Source organism: Crocodylus porosus, unplaced genomic scaffold, assembly GCF_001723895.1.
Source record: "Crocodylus porosus isolate Cpor-Errol unplaced genomic scaffold, CroPor_comp1, whole genome shotgun sequence".
Taxonomy (NCBI): Eukaryota; Metazoa; Chordata; order Crocodylia; family Crocodylidae; genus Crocodylus; species Crocodylus porosus.
Window position 1 is genome coordinate 58,085,269 of NW_017728918.1, and position 22,710 is coordinate 58,107,978.

At 43.0% G+C, this 22,710-nt stretch overlaps 1 protein-coding gene across 1 annotated transcript in view; it reads left to right on the plus strand.

Annotated features, from left to right (window-relative positions):
* Window positions 1-17,646, plus strand: part of KCNQ5 (potassium voltage-gated channel subfamily Q member 5) — a 186,392-nt gene extending 168,746 nt beyond the window's left edge. The window contains exons 12-14 of the mRNA XM_019538157.1: window positions 9,328-9,459; window positions 15,203-15,329; window positions 15,775-17,646. Coding sequence (XP_019393702.1) covers window positions 9,328-9,459; window positions 15,203-15,329; window positions 15,775-16,719 — 1,204 coding nt within the window. The 3' untranslated portion in view covers window positions 16,720-17,646. The remainder of the gene's footprint in view (window positions 1-9,327; window positions 9,460-15,202; window positions 15,330-15,774) is intronic.
* The last annotated feature ends 5,064 nt before the right edge of the window (window positions 17,647-22,710 follow it).

The following is a 22,710-nucleotide window of genomic DNA, read 5'->3' on the forward strand; positions in this document are numbered from 1 at the left end:
ACCAAATGAAGCTGAATTCAGATAAGACAAACTTATTGGTAGTTAGTAGACCATATGACCTGGGCAGGGAGCATAGGGAAATCTATTATTGATGTGGTTCAGCCATCTTTTTTCACTTAGGTTCACAGCCTTGGATCTTCCTGGATACTTTGCTGCACCTAGTGTTTCAGGTTGTGTCAGTGGCTTGGAGTGCCTTTCACCAACTCCATTCTGGTGAGAAGGCTACGGCCCTTTCTTTCAGACTGAGATGTGGCCACCATCATCCATAATTTTATAACCTTGAGGCTAGACTACTGCAATACATTCTACGTTTGGCTGCCCTTGTGGACCATCCAGAAGCTACAGCTGGTACAAAAAACACAGTTGCCTGCCTTCTGACACGGATGGGTCACAAGGAGCACATTACTCCAATGCTCCAAGGTCCAGTAGCTTTCTGGTTACATTCCAGGTGATGATTTTCACTTCTAAGGCTCTAAATGGTTTGGGCCCTACATACCTAAGAAAGTATCTTCTCTCTTATGTTCCATTGCAATCCATTGCCACATGAAACCTGTTGCAAATAGCATCTGTGTCAAGTTCATTTGGAGAAAACACATGGGACATTATTCTCAGTAGTTGCTCCTCAACTCTGGAATTCCTTCCCCATCATGGTCCCTCCAAGATCATCTGGCAACCTTCCAGAAGTGTTGTACAACCTTTGTGTTTGGTCAAGAATTCAAGCTGGAGTGGTTAAGTTTTGGAAGCATTGTCTGGGGGATTTGTTCTATTGCATGCTATTTTAACATTTGTATCTGTCTTTATAATTAGACTGGTTTCTATTATAAGCTGCCCTGAGCCCTTTTTGGGAAGGGCAGCATACAAAGCTAATAAATAAATAGTATTGTTCTTTAGGGATCTACAGTATTTGTTCAGAGGAAACCATAGCTAAGCCTTACCTGGCAGTTTGCCTCAATAAATATGCAAAGTAAGTAATGAAGAAATTTTGGGAAACTAAATAAAGGTTGATGTGAAACAGTTTAATATCAAAGTATTTGGAACTCAGCCCAACCCAAAATAATGTAGCTTTTGCTCTCTTTTTGATAAAGTTTTGCTGAATTGGGCCATAATTTCTGGTTAATTTTCATGGTACAGTCGCCTTTCACTCCAGGTTGTTAGATGAGTTAGATACATGATGCATCATTTATCACAGTCTGTTTGGAATAAAAAAATAACCTGCTATATTTAATACAATGATTTGGGGCGGGGGGAAACCCCAACAAGCATTAGGATTTCAAAAATCTTTAGGAAGTTCACCATTTCATGTTTATTTTTTAAATTACTTCTTCTTAGAGTTCAAGTAGACTTAGGGTGTTCTGCTCAATTTACAGCTAGGTTTATGATGGGTCTTTCTTGCCCCCTTGTGGTATAATTAGAAAATGTACTAGTATTTATTGCCTAGTGATTACCATAAAACCCAATTCTTCAAATGCCTGATCATATAAATAATTGCTTATGTGTCAGGTGTCCATTTAATGCAAGTTTTCAAAATGTGTAACTGTTTGTGGAATAAGACCCTGCATTTTAGTGCATAACATCATGTACAAATGGGCCAAAAAACAACTTTTAAACTTAAAGAATCTCAAATATCCTATTTATAATTACATTATTTCATTTTTTAAAACTATCAAGTTATCATAAACATGTATACTGGATGCCTGCACCTATTACAATCCTTACATAAATACATATTTCAGAATTTAAAAAAAATAGACTGACGTATATAGCTCCTTTTAAGAAATAGAAAGAGAGTAGTTATATATACGTCTCCTGCCTGCTGTCAGATGTTTTACATGTGTTCTTGGATTTTAGTAGGAAACTTTACACGTCCAAAGTACAAAATTAAAGGCAATAAGGGCCTATTCTGAAGCCTATTTAAATCAGTGAAATATTTTCCACTGACTTCATGGGACTGTGAAGAAAGGCCTAAATGCTATTTAAGAACCCTGAAAATGACTAAATAAGAACAGGTGTAATTACTATAAGACCTCATTTATGGGTGTGATTTTGTCAAAGCAGTCAGCATTAGGCTAATTCTGCTTCCACTGAAGTAAATTATAACCCAATAGGCTCAGGGGACTTTTAGTTCCAGTGGAGGCAAGGGAAAAGACTCTCATTTTTAAACCATCAGATGATATAACAAAATATTTTACCATGAAGTATTGAAGAAATTGTGACATCTTTAAACATATCTTTCTCAAATAGCTGGATTCAGACTGAGCTGCAAAACATCATTGTTACTCAAGGCCACATTAAAAAAGAAAGGAGTTAAATGGCAAAAACCCAATTTGTATGGACTTTAGAACCAGACTATCCAATCTAGTAGGCACATAAATGGACATAGGTGCCTAACTGTGATTATATTCATTCCTGCTTAAGCTATCTGAAAAATGGGGAATACAAAAGGTGGGTAGGTTTCTGCTTTTTTGGAATTCAGTCTGAAGGGTGAGATGATGGTTGTTACAAAAACATGTATTAACAGATGTTTAGCAACTCAGGCAGGGTGGAATAGAATCACACTTAGCCACCTAAGTCCACTTACGTGCCTGCTTGGTGGTCCAAAATTGAAATCTAAAGAACACCTGCTTAACTCCAGAGACATCTTAGCTTGTGAGGCACCTCTCTTCTTGACCTGTATGTTCCCTAGGCACCTGCTGCTTCATCTTTGGTGCATGTCCCAAACTACCCCAATGTGAACAACTCTTACCTAATTTCCCTTTGCATCTTAGGCAAAACAGCACCTAAATCCTTTGAGGGTCCTGACCTGGTAGGTGGGCACTAAATACACCAACAGCATTCAGGACATCAGTAGGACTTCATGGCCTCCAGGACAACCCTGGGGCTAGCCTATGTAATAGGTGGGCTTACACATGAGATGGGGCATATGTTGAACGTAATGTTTTACACTCCTTCATTCAAAAAAAAATTACCAAGGAAGTTGTTTCGCCAGCCAGTTGTTAGAACATTTGCCCAGAAGTTGGGAAAACTGGATGCTATAGTCTCCTCAACCTGGGGGATTCAAACACTCACCTCTCTCTTCCTGTGAGGTTGCACTAATTATCAGGCTTTTAAGGTGCACTGGATGGTGGCTCCATCCACTCCTCTTGTTGAAGCTAACTACACTGCAGCAAAATTGCAAGGTCCAGGGAGCCAGAAGAAGAGTAAACAAGAGGGAGTGTTATTCTGAAAATCTTTAGTTAGAACCCTCTTGGGAGATGTAGACTTTGGCTCTGTCCCAGCACTACTTTTGTACTGTGCATAAAACAGTAATTAGATTAAGTACAAAAACAGTCCTAGGAAGAGGGACCAGAACCTAAGGCTCCCTTCTCCCAGCTGGGTGCTCTATCCACCAGACTACAGTCATGCTCTTTTTTGCTTGCTCTCCTTCTGGTCCTGCAAATCTTGTATTGGTTGCTGCCCAGTGTTTCAATTTCAATAGCTGGAATGCCCAGCCTAACGTACAGCCTAGTGCTCCTTTACAACCCTGACTCAGGGACCTACGTACCAGAGAGGGATGGGAGTTCAGACACACTGCTGTGTTTAGCATTTCCTGTTGGTAAACTCTAAGTGGCTCTGCATTCAGCTTCTGGGTCTTTTGAATCACCGATCTTAGGGTGCCTCTACACATGTGGGGAGGCTACTCCAACATGATTAATCAAGTCTGCTGGAGCATGCTAATTAGTGTACTCCACCAGCCTCCATGTCTCATGTATCACCATCTCTGCATTTCAAAATGGCAGGGGGGGCACTTTAACTAAAACTCATTAACCGAGTCAGGACCCTCAAAGGATTTAGGTGCTGTTTTGCCTAAGATGCAAAGGGAAACTCATTAACCGAGTTTTAGTTAAAGCGCCCCCATTGCCATTTGGAAAACAGGGACCCTGTTACATGAGGTACTGTGGGTGCTTTAATTGGGGCAAATCTTGGAACTACTTTAATTAAACCCCTCGCCCCCCCGAACACACACACCCCTGGAGCATGTGTAAAAATGTCTTTGGTGCCTAACTCCCCCTTTGCATTATACAGGGAGTCTACATACATAAACTCTAAGGTTTATATTTCATAGTATGGGGCAGGTTCCTTAAATTTAGACACTGGAGCATTTAACTTGTCTTTTGTTAGACCTGATCTTTGCAATAGCATAGTTAATTGGGGGAAGGGTAGGCAGGGGGTGGGGAGGAGAGTGGCCAGACCTATTTCCATGGCTTGACTCTTTGGCTAGGGACATACATTACACATAAACCAGTTTAAGTCATCAGAATAAGTTCAGTGCACATAAACCGGTTTCAAAATGGCTGAAACTGGTTTAAGATAAACCTGGTTGAATGTAGTATCATACTTAGCTGATCTGGGTCAAACTGGTTTATGCAGTCTGTCCCAGACCCCTTCATGGTTTGGTTTAAGTTAAACCAGAGTCCTTGAGCATCCCAGATGCTTTGCAGCCCTGGATTGTGCTGTCTGCTCCAGAGAGCAGAGCTGGCCTGACCCCTCTGCTTCCTAGCCAGAGCTTTGGCGGAGAATACAGGCACAGCTAGGTCTGCCTAGCTTCCTCCTACCGCCCCCTCCCCCCCCCACCCGCTCACTGCTCAAGCAAGAATCCCCCACCTCCCTCCCTCCCATCCTCCATAGCATGGACCCCAGACCCACAGACCCCAGGCACGTGGTATGCTAGTTCAGTGTTTCTCACTGGTGGGATGCAAAGGTCCTGTAAGTGGGACTTCAACTCATTGCCCGATCTAAAAACTCTTTGTGAGCAGGCCTTCTCTGTCCTGGCAAATCAAAGCAGCTCTTCTAGTCACTATTTCAAACATTACCCCAAGAACTGACATACTTGTCAATGAAACACAACCACAGGTTTCTCACTAATGACTAAATTATCTCATTTCTGCTAATAGAATTATTTTTTTTTGCTTTCTACAATTACAGCAATTAAACATTATCAACAAAATTATTAAAGTTTCTAGTTTTTAATTTTTAATGTCCTTAACATTTTCCATTGATAATTAATATAATACTAAAATGCATGTAGATGTAAAAATATACTTCTTGGAAAAAGTGGGGTTTTGTTTTACCATGGTGGGACCAGGTAGGGGCAATGTGTAGAGGGTGCACATGGGTGCATATGCACCCCCTGAGCATGGTGGTGCTCCTCCTGCAAAAAGGCACCGCCAACACTGTTGGTGGAACCTGCAGGCAGCCGCCACTCTCCACTCTGCACCCAAGACTGCCGGCAGTGTCTGTGGGCAGTCCACAATTCCTACTGGCCACTGCCGACACTGCCAGGTGGTCTGCGGGTGGTCACTGACCCTAGGTCAGTGCTCGCCACCCCACCCCCCGCCTGTGCTGGCAGTGTCTGCGGGAGCTTCCCCCACTTACTGTTGCCGCACTCCTGCTGCCATGCTCCCACCACCGCCGTGCTGCACATGGGACTAGAGTTTTTTGACAAAATGGTTGGTGGGACATAAGGTGCAAAAGGTTGAGAAGTACTGTGCTAGCTAATGCTGAGAGGTGTCTGTGTTTCCAATTTCACAGGGACAGGCAGAACAGTGTCCACATAGGGCTTTTTGGAGGTAATCAACGTATGGGTGACTGGTGCCACCTTAGTCAGAAGGGGCGCTTGCCCCCCCCCAGCGACCAGTCAGTGACCAGGGGGTGTTCCCCCACAGCCAATCTTGCTGACCGGGGTGGGGAGGAGGAGACCACAGCCAATTGCGAGACAACTGATTGCTGTGGCCAATCACTGTGGCCACTTCCAGAAGTGGCTGTGGCTGCTTCTGGGAGCACCACGGCACTCCACTCCCTGGCCAGCGCTTGCAGGGGGGGAAACCAGTTCTCCCACCTGCCACCCCTGCCCGTCGCCTAAGTGGTAAGCACGGCTGTTCAGGGGGTACACCGGCGCTCTCAAGGGGTGCACATGTACCCCCATGCACCCCCTACGTGTTGCTACTGAATCAATAGGTCAGCTAGTAATGTCCCTCCATTCCTTCCCTGGAAAAAGCTGTTTAAGAAGAGCTTTTGTTTTGTTGAAGGGCTGATAAACACTGTGTTATTAGCCCCCCCTGCTGGCTCCCTTGCCTGTCAGGTTTGCAGACAGTATGAAGAGCAGGGAGAGCAGTTGCAATGTATAGGGGGTGTGCTGGTGCACCCCCTGACAGCTAGCACTCCCTGATTAGGTGATGGGCAGGGGGTGCACAGTTGGCAGGGGACTCCCTGCAGTTGGCAAGATCAGCTGCTGGGGGGGGCACATGCCCCCCGACTCAGGAGGCAGCAGTCACCCATGAAGGAGAGGGAGACTGAAAAGCTCAATATCATCAACAGATGTATGCACTGCACACCCCCACACACCTTTGCCTCAGAGTGCTGGCAACACTCCCACCCCTTGAGCAATGAGTGGGGAAAAGCCTGGGACTGCAGGTGGGGGAGGGGGTTTACATCCCTCCCTAATCAGAGCGTCCTTCTGGGGCCTGGCCACACCCCCCCAGCTTAGCACTGAAGAAGGGAAGGGAGGGCTGCTCTAATGTCCCCCAGCTTCTAGCCTGAGCCACTGCAGGCATGTGCTTGAATTTCTTCAGTCTAGAGGGACCGCCTGTGCAGTTGCAAACCAGTTCAACCTAAGCAGGTTAGACTAATCTGCAAAGATTAAATCAATTCAGGCTCAGGCTTTTTGAATGTCTGTCCCTAACTTTCCAGTTCCCACTCATGCTGTGTTTCATGAAAAGTGCAATTGACAATTGTATTTACCTGCCAAAGCAAAGCAAAAAAAGAAAAAAAAGTATGACTATATTTTCTTGTAAGTCATCCACATTTGTGATATGAATTGTTTTAAAACAAGTCAGTTTTTCTTCATAATCTCAATTAATAACTGGATACACAGGGGATTAGGCTCTGATGAACATTTCAAAGTCACTATGGAGATAAGACAATAAATTCCGTGTTCTTGTTTCAGGTTCCTCCAGGTCAGAAATAAAAGTGAGATCTATCATTTGCTTGTGGAATTTGTCTCCCAATTGAAAAAGAGGAAATTGTAATACTTGGCATATTTAAAGCACCATTTCCACTACAAACAGGGGCAATCAGTTCTGAACTGGCAGGGTGCTGAACTAATACTAACCGGTCTTTTCATTTCTAATTTCTCTGTCCAAGGTTATATTTCCTGCACTATACCAACAACATTCCATTTCACCATTTCAACTGTGGATTTATGATGATAGGACAAACAAACTTAACATTGTGAAGAAAGATTGTGTACCACCAGAAGAACTGGTTTTTATATAGTGCAGAAACCAATAGGGTGCCATTATCAATTTCAAATTGAACTCTCTATACCTATCATCATAAGGCCATAAAAATATAAAGTATAATTTTCACAGAATTCCTTTTAAAGGAATATGAATCTCTATTTATTACATAGTAATAACCCTGGCTTTGTATCTTGTTATTTGATGTCTAACATGATGAAATGATGTAAAGTCTAATGTTCCCTACCTGTATACCTCCATTATGCAGCAGAAATTTCCAATGTATAGCTAGTATTCTCCTTTTATTTCTTTTACCCCAAAACACTGGGACACACGCTTCACAGTCTCACAAGTGGTAAGCTCCCACAACTCCCCCTTAAGCCAGTGGGAGTTACAATATCCCTGCCACTTCTATTTCGATGCTTTAAATTTTTGGCCTATGTTTCTTCAAATTTGTGATTTAATACAAAGATCACTTTTCCAGCAGAACAGGCACTTCCGCTCCACTGGGGAGCCTTCTGTGCCCCCCCCCCGGCTCAGCAACTGGTGCCTCCTTGGTCTGGGGTGGCACCCGGGGTCCCCGTGCTGCTGACTGCAGAGCCAGGAGTTGCGGGGGGACCCCATGTGCTCCCTGGCAGACCCGGACGTGAACCAGAAGTACTTCCAGTCCACCTCTGGGTTCGCCATCAAGCATGTGGGGCGGCCCCCCCATGCTCCTGTGGGACGCTCCACCCACCCCAGCATCACAGTGTTCACAAGCTATATCTAGTACCTCGAGGTATGTAAAAAAAACATTTAAAACTGTGTCTATGGCCGAATTGCTGATTCTTTGAATCAGCATCAACTCTTCAGATTCAGATCAGCCAAATTCAATTGGGGACAGTGATCTGAATCAACGAACCTGATTGGGACGGAATCTGAATCCAAATTGAATAGGGCCCATTTCACACACCCCTACTAAGTCCCTTAGCACTTATTAAAACATAGTTCCCACGGACCTCAGTAATTTTACTTGAATTAGATCTTTGCTTATGACATGTCTGGGGACTGCAGATTCCAAGACTTCATCCCACATCAGCAAAAGAAAGATTTAAAACAGGAGATTGCTGACCTGTTTGAATAATGCTTTTAATTAACAAATGAAAAATGAATGAGAAACAAATTGCAGGCACAAATTAAAGACCGTTTAAAAACTTAAATAGAACACAAGAAAATGAAGAATATTAATTACATTTCTTTAATTATATTTTTTAGAATCTAATCCCAGTCCCACTAAAGTTAGTAAGAATATTACTATTGATTTTGGTGGTAGCAGAATGAAAGCCTTTAAATTGCATACAAAAGTACTTCTTTATCTAAATTGTCATTCAAATGTATAACTATCCATGCATTTATCTGTCAAGGAAGACAGAATGAGATGTATATCCTACTTTTTCATCTGTAGAAAATATAAAACCTTTCATTTTTTAGGCCCAAATTGACTTATGTGGAGAGGTTTACAATTATCCTGTCAGTGTTAATCATTTTAGTTATTTGACAGTTAAAAAACAGGCAGAATCAGAAGAATATTTATTCCACTACATGCCAGGACACATTTATTCCTTTGCTTAGATTTACTTGTGAAGGTTCCTTGGAAACTAAGGTTCTATCTAGTTCAAGTTGTTTAAGCCGAGCCTTATGGACATGAGTAGTCCCACTAAAATTAGTGGAATTAATCACGTCTAAACACGTGCTACAAAATTTTGCTGAACTGGGGCATTATAGGAGAGGACACCTTAAAGGGTATATACTTTTAGCTATAAAGAAGTTACTATATTTTTAAAAGTCATTGTGACCTCATCTCTTTTTCATGACGATCTGGCACCTCCAAAGCAATGACCTCACTAGTTATAAGGGTCTCATTGGGTATACTGCAGTTCAGAAGAAAATCTCCTTGGTTTAGATCATTTTAAAGTAAGTCAGCTGCCCGTATTGTGATTAGATAGAGCTGACCGGGGCTTTATGACTTCAGAAAAGTGTATGTCAATTAATCTGGAAAATGTTTCTTCCATAGAATCATGAAATTTCATGTTGCAAAGAGAAAATTTAAAGAGACATTACGTCCATATGATGTAAAAGATGTCATTGAACAGTATTCAGCTGGTCACCTGGATATGTTGTGCAGAATTAAAAGTCTTCAGTCACGGTAAGAAAGGAACAAACCTTTATCCTTTCTATATAAAAAAATCTTATCTTGTCATGTATTACAATCTTATCTTGTACATTTTTACACATCAAAGTTCTTTTTGGATAACATTTTTGCACGTACTGCAGCCTGCCTACCTTTTTTTAGGATGCCATCAGGCCAGCAATTGAACCATATATGGAAAAAATGTGAGCATAAATTGTGCCCAAAAAATGGAAATCTGAAATTTTTTTAAATATACCCTTGTTGTCTTCATAGTGCACGCAAAAACTGATAGGCTGTTCATTCAGATGCTTCAAGAATAATTCAGTCACTACTGAAAATTGTCTGTCTGTTTTCCCATCTCAGTCTCATCAAACTGAACAGCACTCAGCTCCACACAAGACCAAATCTAATATTTTTATATTCTTGACTCCAGGCAACAATCACTGGGTTAACACATGGTGCATATGAGCACATGCAGAACTAGGATGAGGGGTATCAGAACTGGGCTCTCTTCTTAGTTACTCAAGTTTCCAGTTCCCTCCACTGAATGTGAAGATCAAGTTCATTGCTGAGTGACCATGCAGAATGAAAAACAGCCTCTAAGGCTATAACTGTCAACTGAGGTGCTGTGGCAGGGCAGACCCTGAAGTCTCCTGTGGGCCATCCTAGTCCTACATCTACTCCAGGTCCTCCGTATAACCCACCTTTCTATCTCTCCTGCCATGCCTTGATGTTCCTTTTATATTGATTGGGAGACTGCCCCTGAGTCCTGGAATGATCTCTTTGGTGCCTAGTGGATTCACTCAGTCTCTGGGCCCACTGTCCACAAACAGGATTTTGCCTGTTCTCTGCAGGCACCCACACCCACACTCGAGTGCCCCTTACTCCTGATCCACAGCCTCTGCCTGCCCTGCACTAGCTCCCTCCTGGCCACAGCTCTGTCCCAACACCTGGACGTGAGTCCAGCTGCAGCTGTACCACCTTGTGCTTTGTGGCTGTGAGCAGTCCCAGCCCTTGCTGTTCTGCTTCCTGCACTTGTGTCCACACCATTCCTTGAAAGCCTTTGACTGGGGCTCAGGGATTAAGCTGGGCAACCCCTTCCCTCCCAGGTCAGCTTCCCACTGCACAAGCTGCTTTAGAGGGGGAGAGGGTCTCTAAGCCCAGTTTTGAGGGCTTCTCCTACCTGGAGTGCTCCCCCATCCCCGACCCCCATCTCTCTCTCTCACACACACACCCCTGCTTCCACCTGCTCCCAGCTCATCACACACCTAAGTGGTTCCTAGGACCAGGAGCCCACCCAGGCAGGGACTCCATGTGTGGGCATGGGGCAGGGTTGAAGTGTGGCAGTTGCTCCTGCCAGCAGGTCCCATCCCATCCCATTTGGTGGCTGGACACACAGGGTGTGATTTGTAGGGGGGATATGGTGTTGTAGGGGAGGGGCGTGGGGTTTGTGGGAAGGGGTGTGAGGGGTTTGCCTCATGTGCCATTGGGCCAGGCAGGACCCAGCTAAACCGGAGAGTAGACGTCTCCTGCGTGTGGTGCCAATCTGACACCAGGCAGCTGGGGCCATGCTGTGCTGCCAGGGGGCTCTGCCAGTCAGTAGCAGGCCATGAGTGCCCTAATAGCCACTGCTGCTGCTGCTGCTGCTGCTGCTGCTGCTGCTGTTGCTGCTGCTGCTGTGGGGGAGCTATGGGCCATGCAGGGAGACTGTGCACTGAGCAGGGGGCGCTATGGCCTGAGCAGGGGGGGTGGGCAGAGGACCCACCCCTCCTGAGCAGTTCCTCCATCCACAGTCCACCCATACCTACATACACAATCCCCCACACCCCCACAGTCCTTTCACCCACAGTCCCCCCATACCTCCAGTTCCTCCCACCCCCACAAGGGGGGACTGTGGGTGGAAGGACTGTGGAGGTGTGGGGGATTGTGTGTGCGTGGGGGAAACTGTTCAGAAGGGGTGGGTCCTATGGCTCGGAGTCCCCTCACTTGAGGGACTCCCACCCACAGGGTCACCCCATACACCCTTGCGGCTTGGTGATGCAGCTGCCAGGATCTGCCAGTCTCAGGGGTGCACCACAAGCTGGAAGACAATAGCAGCCAGAGCAGGATCCAACCTGAGCAGGGTGCAGGGCCCAGGACAAATCAGCCCCACCACTGCTCCAATCCCACCCTCCCCGGACCCAAAGAAGCTGCTGCAGCCATTGATAGCAGCTGCCTTGGCAGCCGAGGGGGAGGGGGTTAGTGAGTGGTTGGACTCGAAGCAAGTGGCGGCAGCACAGAGTCACTGCGGCTGCTCCACCCAGCTCCGTGGAGGCCCCCAAAGCCTGGAGTGGTCACCCTGATTTGCACCCCCCCAGGGATGGCTTTGACTGCAACTGCAATTTCCCAGTCCTGGGGGGGCTCCATGCACCCCCAGGGCTGGAAGACAGCAGCCACACCCTGCAGCTGCCATGACCCAACTGGGTCCTAGCACCAGGAGACGCACTATCAGGACTCAGTGTCTGTCCTGCATCTGGGAGCCCCGTCAGCTGACAGGACCAAATGACAGGGTCTGCTACTGGTACAAATTAAAGCTCAATAGCAACCAGCTATAAAGTTAGTACACATTTTCAAGGTCTAACTTTATAGTTGGAGCTTTATATGGCGTGATAAGTACTTTGCACACGTTGCTGGCTTCAGGGTAATTGTGCAGTTAATCAACTGGTTGTGCAATACATGTAATGTGTAGAAGGAGCTCTAGACACAGATGGTGGGGTGAAAATTCACACCTTATTTTGAATTTCCTCCCTCGGGGAGATTATCTACAAGTTGCATGTAGTACCCACTGTATTTTTAACATCCATTTAACATAAGATCTCTCCGGACAGTGCAAGAGAGCTAGGAAGGTTTTCTAAAACCCAGAAAGCCTCACAGTTTATTCATCCAGGTCCCTAGTGCCCTTTATATTAAGTGGATCTCTTTTCTGATAATTGTTTTATGATAATTTTACTCTTCCTACCACATGTGGAGGGCTCAGAGAAGTATACTGAAAAGGTCATAGGTCTGTAAATTAAAGAACTTAACAGCTCTGGTAATTCTAGAAAATTGTCCCCCAAACACATAAATATAGGGAATTATCTAATATTATAAAAGCCTAAGTCTTTCTGTCTGTCTGTCCATAATGCTTTATTTGTGCTCTGATTGGGTGACAAACAGCCAATCAAGAGTGGAAAGAAGCATTTGGACAGGTGGCAGCATGCCCTCATGATGGTGGGGACACAGGGGACAGAGCGGGGGGTGGGGCAAGGTCAGTGCAGCTGGCAGTAGTAACAAAACAGATGGAACGGGGATCGAGGCCAGCAGTGCTGGTCTCACCCCCCGTGCCCTGCTCCCTGAAGGTGGCAATGATGGAGCAGAGGAGGGGGTGAGGCCACCAAAGCTGGCCTCGCCCCACCCCTTGCTCCTTGAAGGTAACAGCAGCAGGGGGGCGTGGTTGGGACACCGTGGGGGGGCCAGGCCACCGGCACTGGCCTCGGCCCGCCCCTCCCCTCTTCAGTCGTCACTGCCTGCAGGGCCAACACAGGGGTTGGGGGGGGAGGAGCCGGCCCAACAAGGAGCGGTTAGGAGCAGGCATCCTGTGGTGGCGGCAGTGGCAATGGGGAGTGGGGAGGAGTGGGCCAGAGCCTGACATGGAGGTGGGGGAGAGGAGGACTGAGCCTGAGCAGGCCCTCCCACCCTTGGGCCTAGGCCATCTCCTCCCCTGCATTGGCCCCAAGCCTGCTTCTCCCATCCCTCTGCCACCACCAGGTCAACCTGGGCCCACTGCTCCCCCACCACCCCTGCCACGATGGCTTGGCTTCTCCCCACCCTTGGCCATGGTTCTCCCCTGAACCAGGCCTGAGCACACTCCTCCTCTCCCTCCACAGATGCGGCAGGGAGCGGGGTAGCAGACCTGGACCCCAAGATGCGGCAAGGGGGAGTGGGCCCAGACAGGGGAGGGGCATGGGGCTCCATCCCCGCCCCCTTCCCTCACCCCATCATTCTTCACGGGCAGTTGACTAGTAAAGGAAATATTGCCTCAACCCAAAACCAAACTAAGGCTGCTTACAGACATTACAGCCAGAAGTTTGGAGGGGTTAGATCAGGTTAAGAATGGACCCCTGAACATAGTAATTAGATAGATGCTGGGAGCCTGAGCTAAGATTAAGTTGGAATAGAGGGAGGACCAGGTGGGATGGAGGGACTAGCAGAGGTATTTGGGGGGATTAGGCGGCTAACGGGGTCTATCTGGAGGCTTGGGGGGGAATCAGCAGAGGTAGCTGGGTCCATGGGAGACCCTGGAAGGTCAGGGGTGGGGACTGGCAGGATCAGAGAGTCTTTCTGATCCCACTAAACCTCCCAGGATCCCCACCACTTACCCCACTGTTGCTGCCCAACTGCCCCCAATCCACAAACTAATCCCAAAGCCAGTTTTACTGGATCATCAATCCCAGGAGCCTGATTTAAGTTAGGTTGTGGGGAGGGGTGGGCAGATTGGGGGCATTAGCAGGGCTGATGGGATTGTGGGGGCTGGCAGCTCAATGGGGAGGCTTTAGAGGATTGAGGGAGTTATTTCCCCCTGACCAGTGGCTATTTTTAGCCCCCCAAACTCTTCACCCACAGATGAACAACCCTTCCCTATCAAACCAACTGCTCAAGACCCTGGCCACCCCTACCCCTGCTTGCTTCAGTTAGCTTTTGGCACCAGTGAATGCTGGTAAAACTAGCATCAGGAACAGCTTGTGGAATTGGAGGGTTTGGCAGGTTTGGGCATGGTCTGGCTGGTCTGCAAGTGTGGGGCTTGTCCATTTGGGGATGGGAGAAGGGGTTGGGGCAAGGGGCTGGGGAAGGACTCAAATACCCTGGTACTGGGCAGGTAGGAAAAGGATTTCCTGGCCCAGGGTCTACACTTGGAATGGGTACAGAAGTTCAGTTACATCAATCTTGCCATAGATTGGGTCAGCCATTTTTTAACCAATCTAACTTTCCTGGTACTTTCCCCTGCCGCAATTTAAGACCTTTATTCCATCCTAACAAAGTGTAGGATGTTATACTTGTCTTTGTTCCATTTCATTTGATTGATTTTGGACCTTTTTAGACCATTTCTCCAGTTTATCAGGTTATTCAGAATGCTAACCCTACCCTCTAGAGAGTGTCTGCAACTCTCCTTAGTTTGGTGTCATCTGCAGATCTGCTAAGCATGAACTGTATCCCATCCTCCAAATCATTAATGAAGATATTAAATAATACCAGAGCCAGAATAGACTCCTACTCAATACTTCCTTCCACCGAGCCATTTATTGAGCCATGACTATTTGTTGAGCACAGTGATCCATCTAATTGTGTATCCACCTTACAGTACTTTCATCTAGCGTGTATTTCCTTAGCTTACTAATGAGATACAAATTTAGGACCCCTGAAACATGAATAGCTATATTTGGCCAATGGGACTATTCCTGGTAGCTAGCAGTGCACCCAGTAGTAAGTGCCTACAAGATTGTACCAATAACTTATGACTAAAATATCCATCACAAATGTGTATGTTATATCATGTATTAGATATTTAACATATCTAACAAATAACAGTAAGTATGAATTCATTGCTACACAGGTTCATATTCTGTACTCCCTAAGTATTACAAACTTCATTCCATGTACTTTATTCCACTTCATCTTTCTTAAGGATTTTTACACCAACTTATATGGCTGTCATTATGACCATTTCTGGTTTCTCTCTCAGTGTTGACCAAATTCTTGGAAAAGGACAAATCACAACAGATAAGAAAAGTCGAGAAAAGAATACTGTGGAGAATGAGACAACTGATGACCTTAGTATGTTAGGGCGTGTTGTCAAGGTGGAGAAACAGGTACAGTGACTGTTGTGACTATGATTTTGTTTTATTGTATAGGATACATTTTTTAATAGTTAATGATAGACGTTTCAGATTTCAGTGAAAAGTAAAATCAGTTTTTCTGGCATCTGCACCATCTTAGTCCTAAAAATAAAACATCAGCAAATTCTATTACCTTACATTTGCTTTGTATGCAGAAATGTAGAAATGGAAAAAAAACCCTGATGTTACGGGAATCTGCATCTTTTAATAAATAACACATTACCTTGCTGCTGAACAGTCTGTTAAAATACTGTGTTAGTTCTGAAGACTAACTAGCTATTCTTTAGAGAGAAACAAAGGATCATTTGCTTATATTCAAGGGGTTGTTACATTCCTTTTATTTGCTTAGGTTTAAAGAAATTCTGGAAATACAATTTTAAGTAATATTTTGTACTCAACCTTTTTTCCCAACCTGCAGGTACAATCCATAGAGTCAAAACTAGACAGTCTATTAGATATCTATCAACAGGTTCTAAGGAAAGGATCTGCATCAGCGCTCACTTTGGCTTCATTTCAAATGCCAGCTTTTGAATGTGAGCAGACCTCTGATTATCAAAGTCCTGTGGACAGCAAGGATTTATCTAATTCTTCACGAATTAGTGGATGTGTATCCAGATCAGCTAGTGCCAACATGCCACGTGGCCTACAACTTATACTGACACCAAATGAATTTAGCACTCAGGCTTACTATGCTTTTAGTCCAGCTATGCATAGTCAAGCAACGCAAGTGCCAAATGATGGACCTGCAGCAGTAATAGCTAATAATATATCAAACCAAATAAATCAGGCCAGTAAGCCAACAACTCCAACCACCTTACAAATACCACCTTTTTCATCAGTCAAGCATATCAGCAGACCTGAACCTATTCATATTATCCCTGTGACTACACAGGAAAATATTTCTGATGTCACCGCTTGCCTTGTTGCATCAAAGGATAATGGACAAGTTGCACAGACCAGTGTGACAAAGAATCTTTCATGGAGAAAAAGCCTTGATACCGAAGGAGAACCTTTGGGCTCCGTTAAAACAGCGCAAATGGATTTAGGAAAATCATTATCTGTGCAAACCCTTATACAGTCAACAGAAGAACTGAATGTACAGATTGCTGGTAGTGACCCCAGTGGTTCAAGAGGTAGCCAAGAAGTATACTCCAAATGGAGAGAGTCCAAATTATTTATAACAGATGAAGAGTTGGAAGTAGAGGCAGAAACAGAGACTACTGAAGCCATCTCTCACCCCTTAGTGGAAACAACTCTCTCCACTGACTCTCTAAGGACTGGAATATCAAGATCATCTCAAAGCATTTTCAAGCCAGGGGATGGTACAGATTCACTCAGCCTGCCTCATGTCAAACTTAAATAACAACTTATGGGTTTTCTTCACTGGCTGAGTAATTCCTTTAGTCATACATATCATAGCATGAACTATTTTGAAAGCCTTTTTAATATGATAAACTTGCAAGAATCAGGAAGAATCTGAAAGGCAGTTGTGTATAAGCCCATATCTTCTAGCTGCATGAAAATGCATGTTTAAATGATGGCTAAAATTCAAATTTATACCTACAGTACATCAACACTTTCATGTAGTACAGTAGGTTTAAATAATGAGTAATATACAAAGCTAATGCTGCAGGATTTATCAAAAAGCAAAGATCTGAGCATTTAGAAATAGTGCTGTTTCTACAGTGCAGAAGTAAAAAAAACAAAACCATAAGACTTAAAGCACTTTGCTTCTGGATTAAAAATATGTATGTCCTGAATTAGATAATAGTTTATGTTTACAACAAGAATATTATCTACAGCTGCTAGCGAGGTACCAAGGAAACCAGTAATATGGGATTAGAAATGGCTGCTAGTTGCAAGATATACACATTAACTCATCATTAATCAGTTATTTTAATGCTCTGAGACATAGAATGTTAATTTCTGTATATTTTTTGGTGATTTAGTGTTGTGGCAAAAGTAATTTGCACACCACTTTCAAGTTGTTCTTTATAAGAAGAACATTCTTTTGCTATGAAATGTATAAATTCTAAGGATCAGGGCCAGCCTTAAAGGTGGATGATCTAGGAAATTGTATAAAAAATTCAGGGGTAGCTTTCCTTATTCCAGTCTTACTCATGTGCCAGCCGGTGGATGTGAAGCATTTTGACAATAGTAGTATCTACAGAAGAGGACTAGGTACTGCTGTTATCATAGAAGCAATACCTCCTTCTGCCCTGAAAGTGGCACAAGTACTCACAATTGCAACCTGATGCTGCTTAATAGTACTTCAGAAGTGACAACATATGGGGAACTGAAAGAGGGGGAGGGAGGCCAGTCAGGGAGAAGGAAGAGAGAAAGAGAGACAGACAGACAAACTATATTGAAGGTGAGGAGAAGGAGAGAGAGAGAGAGACAATAAGAAGGGAAAGAAAATATGGATTTAAATGGAGGGAAAAAAAATAAATAATGAAGGGAGGTATAGACAGAGGAAAAAGATTTTTGAATTCCAGTCTGTCAGTCACAGACAGCTAATGCTTCTTCCCCAAAAAACCCATGCCAGGAATTAGGAAATGAGACTGAATTGACTAAATTAGCTAGAAAGGGGAGTAAGAGATAAAGAAATATTGGATCCATTTTTATAAATGTTCCAGAAAGAACACTCACACTCCTCCCCCATACCTTCTCCCACCCAGTTTTTAGATTCAAAACCCACAGCAAATTTGCATTCTCCCTGGACATCTCTTCCTTTCATGTCCTTCCTAAATTTTGCTTCTGCTGAGATTCAGCAGCAGTACTAGTGCCTATATGTCCTTATTGGGGCTTTGCCACTGGAACCCTTTGGTAGCCTAAAAACTGCCCCATGAAAAAAGGTTTTTGTTTGTTGCCCCCCACCTCTCTTTTAAGCTACGTGCACAGTGGACTTTTGGGTAGTCTGGCCTGGGCTGAATTCCCTCTAGCAGCAGGAGCTCCAAATGCACAGGGATGCCAGTTCCAGCTCTCTCAGGGCACTGTTTGTTCAAGGCCCAAACCAGATGAGGATTTATTATCTATCAAAAATGTCACTATAGTCTTAACAATGGCTAAATGCTACAGATTGTATTGTGAAGGACTTGAACTGTTTACTATGAATCCATTGTAGTTTCTGCCTCCATATTTCCTTTACAGAAATATTCCTGGATGTTACATGATAACCTTATTATGTGAAATACATGCAAACTTTAGAGTGTATATATTGTGTTATTGCTAGGGGTTCTATGGATGATAAGCTGTGTTCTAGGATTTAGGCTGGAACAAAGCTCAGCTGGTAATTACTGAAAGACATCTTGAAGCACAATTAGCTATCACTGATTTGCCATATAATTTATCGCCTTTGACCTTTATTACCTTCTTCAATGTGCTGTCTGATCATATTAAAGCTTGATTGCTAAGATATTTTTGTGATGATAAATAGTTTTTTCCACATCTCAGATCATTTAAAGATTAATTTAATTGAATGTCTGCAGTTTGTCTGGCCAAATCTGTAAATTTAAAGTATAGTATGGTATCTAAAAACGATATGGTTTTTAGAATTTTTCTTTTCTTTTATCTGATGTTTTATGGTGCCTTTTTGCCTTTTAAGTGAAGTCTCACATTGTTCTAGATATAAGGCTGCATTTAGGTCCAACATAGGGGCAAGAGCTTGGGCACAGGCAACTAATGTGTCAGTAATTAGCTTGACCTCCCCTTTTCATCAAATCATCATGAACTGGGCCCATCTTGCAACTGCACCTGCAAGAGCAGACCCTGACATCTACTGCCTGAAGATGATGAAATGTCATAGGTGTACAGACTCAGCCTGCAAGTGCAGTTGCAGATTCAGAGCCTGGGTTTTTACTGATAATTTTTCTCCCAGAATGTATCTTTGCCTTAAATGCTTGAGTCCTTCTGATTTTAAGTTAATTTATTTAATACAGTTTTGTGCGCATAAATGAACTCTATAAATTATGTATGAAAATGTAAATGTCTTTACAGAGTACAAATAAATCAGCAAGACCTCATTTTATGTTACAGTTGAAAGTCCCTTTTTTCTTTTATTTTTACCTTGACATTTTTGAGCAATTTCTAATTGTATAGTAAATGTATGAAAACTATTGATAGAAAATTGAGACAATAATATACAAACCTGTGGAGGTCTGGAGAGACTTGTTTGTTTTGATTTTACATTTCCTCATCAGGAGTTCCCTGTGTCCAAAGTATAACTTTAATTACAACAATAGGAACGACATTGCTTCCGTGGAAATCAATAATTTATTGATTTCTGTGGGACCAGGTTTGGCCTTAAAAGTCTTGTCCTGAGCTACTTACTGGTACTAATTCAAAATTCATTGTAGGTAATAGGAATTTTTCATGAGTAGTCAGTAATGAACAAATTCTGCCTTGATGTACAATCTGTTGGAAGACTGCATGGGACAGAATTTGGCCCTAAATAAGAGCTTCGGGATTTGGCTTTACACAAAGAACTGTTTTCTGATTAGTGTGTTTGTTGTACCTGACTGAAGAGAGAACTGAAAAGAATAGTTTTTGATGATGAATATACATTTAAAAATTTGTATTTGCTCCTGGCTCATATGATCTATAGTTTTATTTAAATATGAATATAGTGTTTTAGCGTAGAGTTCAAGATTGCAAAGATCATACACTTTTATTCACAATGCCCACAGTTATATAACGTATGTTTTAAAGATAATCCTATTTAAAGTGACAGCTGTCATTACAGTATGGTGATAGGCAATCTACCCATACACCTTCTGTGATACGTCAAGTCATACTGAATTATTGATGTATTGTAGGACATCTACTATACAATACTATTTATGGGTCTGGACCTGCAGTCTCTACTCAAGCAAAAACCCCATTGACTTATACAAGAGTTTTGCTTGAGATAGGAGTCCAGATTCAAACCTTCATTTTGTTGGGCATCTGTTTAAAGTGAAAATGATAATATTCCAGTTATTTCCTGAGGAAACTAATGCTTAGCTGAATTAACCCATATGTCACATTGACTATATAAAAAGTAACGCACAACGTACTAAGATACAAAAGGATGAAAAGAAGGGAATCTTTTTAAAAAGCACAGAGAAAAGTAGAGTAATCAGAAAAGAGAATTTAGCAGGGAAAGAAAATGCAAGAGCAAAGGAATGAAAAAAGTGATTAAATGTCTGAGGCCAAATTCAGTCCTTGTGTGATTTCACTGACTTCACTGGAGTGACAGCCCAACTGAGCTAAAGTCAGCCTTTTTCAGAGTAAATCAGGCTCAGCTCCATCCACCTCAGTGGAATTACATCCATCCAGGAGTGAACTTGTCCCACTGGACCCAATTTTTTCCTGGTTCATACCTTGTGTAATCCCATTGGGTTCATTGGTGTTGAATGAGAGATAAATCAGGAAAGAATTTGGCCCAGCTATTTCTGCTTCACATTTTAAGTGTGTTAATTGATTTAATTAAAATGGATTGCAACATCACACAAGTTGTTATCATTGTCTAAAAAGATTCATCCGTTTTTAAAATCTGAATCAAATCCAGCAGTGTCAAAGGAAGTGCATGAGATCTTTCCCATTCATTTATTCAGAATAACATGGAACACTTTCATAAATACCAAGCATTGAAAGTGTTCTGAGACACTTCTATTGGCCAATGTCTTATGTGGCAGTATTAAAATGTTGGTTTTATAATGGTTATGAAAAGTATAAGGGACACTTCCACTGACGCTGCAATGGCTTTAGCCGTTACATTATAATGTTAATTGTAACTTCATGACAAAGTTGAATCCATATTGTTGTTAATAAAAATGGTTTGGTTTAAAAAGTAAGTCAGTTTCCTTATTTTTTTATGAAAGATAAATATTGGTGATTGTGTGGACACAACTTGGGCAAGGTAGCAGACATACAAACACCTAGAAAATGTCTGGGATTTGTTTAAATATGCTTTTAAGTTCTATACAGCTTTGGATCAAGTGGACCAACATATCACAAAACAAGTTTAAATAATCAAAATTCATATGATAGATAACTGTGATGTTTTAGTACTTAGTTTTCATGGAATACAATAGTTTGAGATTTTGGAAGCCACTAATACAATTACCAAGGAATTCCAAAAAAGAGATTTTTTGAAAAGAGAAAGGCAACTAGTAGAACTGCATTAAAGATGATTCAAGGGCTTGGGTAAGGATTTCTCTTCTGTTTCAAAAAGGAACCATATTGTGTCCAAAAGGAGCCCTACTGAAGTCATTTTTCAATATTGGGCACTCAGTAAATAAATATATGCATCTTGGCTTTCCCTTGCTGCCAATCACCAAGAGGCAAAAACCACAGCAGAAACATAGCTTTTGCCTCTTGCCGACCAGAGACGAAGTGCGAGGGCCCCATGGTCAATCAGCTACAGCAGGGTGCAAAAAGGCAAATTCCTTGTTTTTCTGCAGTTTTCCATGGAAAAGAGTTTTCAAAGATTCCTGTTAACCACTACAGTCTACAAACATGTAAAAATGAAGCTATTCACTAAAAAGCAGTGCTCATAAACAAAATGGCTACTACTGATTCAATGGCTAGATTGTATACTGTGAAGATGTGAACTGAGAGGAGCAGCAGAACAGGGAACAGGGAGAGGGAGGCACAGGGAGTCAAGGGTTGTGGGATAGGCTGGAAGGATACAGTGATGGCAATAGGAGATGAAGGAGGTTGAAGACCAGATCTCTGACCCAAGGGGGAAAGGAGATCTCTCTGAGCAGCCATAAGAAGACAGTATAGTATTGGCTAGCTTTTGCATAATGATCATGAATCATAGTATTGAGGTGCCTGCAGGAAGCCCTGTCATGATAATACAAGAAGCCCGGCCCTTTCTACAGTTTCCAGGGCCAGATACGCAGACTAAGGTCCACTCAGGAGCAGTGTTCTAGCACCAAACCTTCCATGCTGCACTGAGACTTCTCTTCTTCCTGGGATCTGAGCAAAAGAGAAAAGTGTAGGGCAATAGAAGACAACAGGAAGGGTTGGCAGGGAGAACTGCTGTGACCTCAGGCACTGGACAATCTCAACACAATGAAAGGGAAGGATAATTAAAATAAAAGTATTTATTATTAACCTATTTGAATAAGCAATTTTAATTAAATTTCTTTTGAAAAACTACTTATAATTATCGGATAATGTATACATTGTCTTATAATCTCAAAGAAGGAAATCTCACTAAGTACATTGTCTACCATTAAACTGCTGCCAAAAGCAGCATGTGGTCAGTACTAGAAATCAATTATGAAGTTGATTAAACGCAGTCAGCACTGAGCTGACTACATTTAATACATATATAATACACATGACCCATATTGGACAAAGTGTG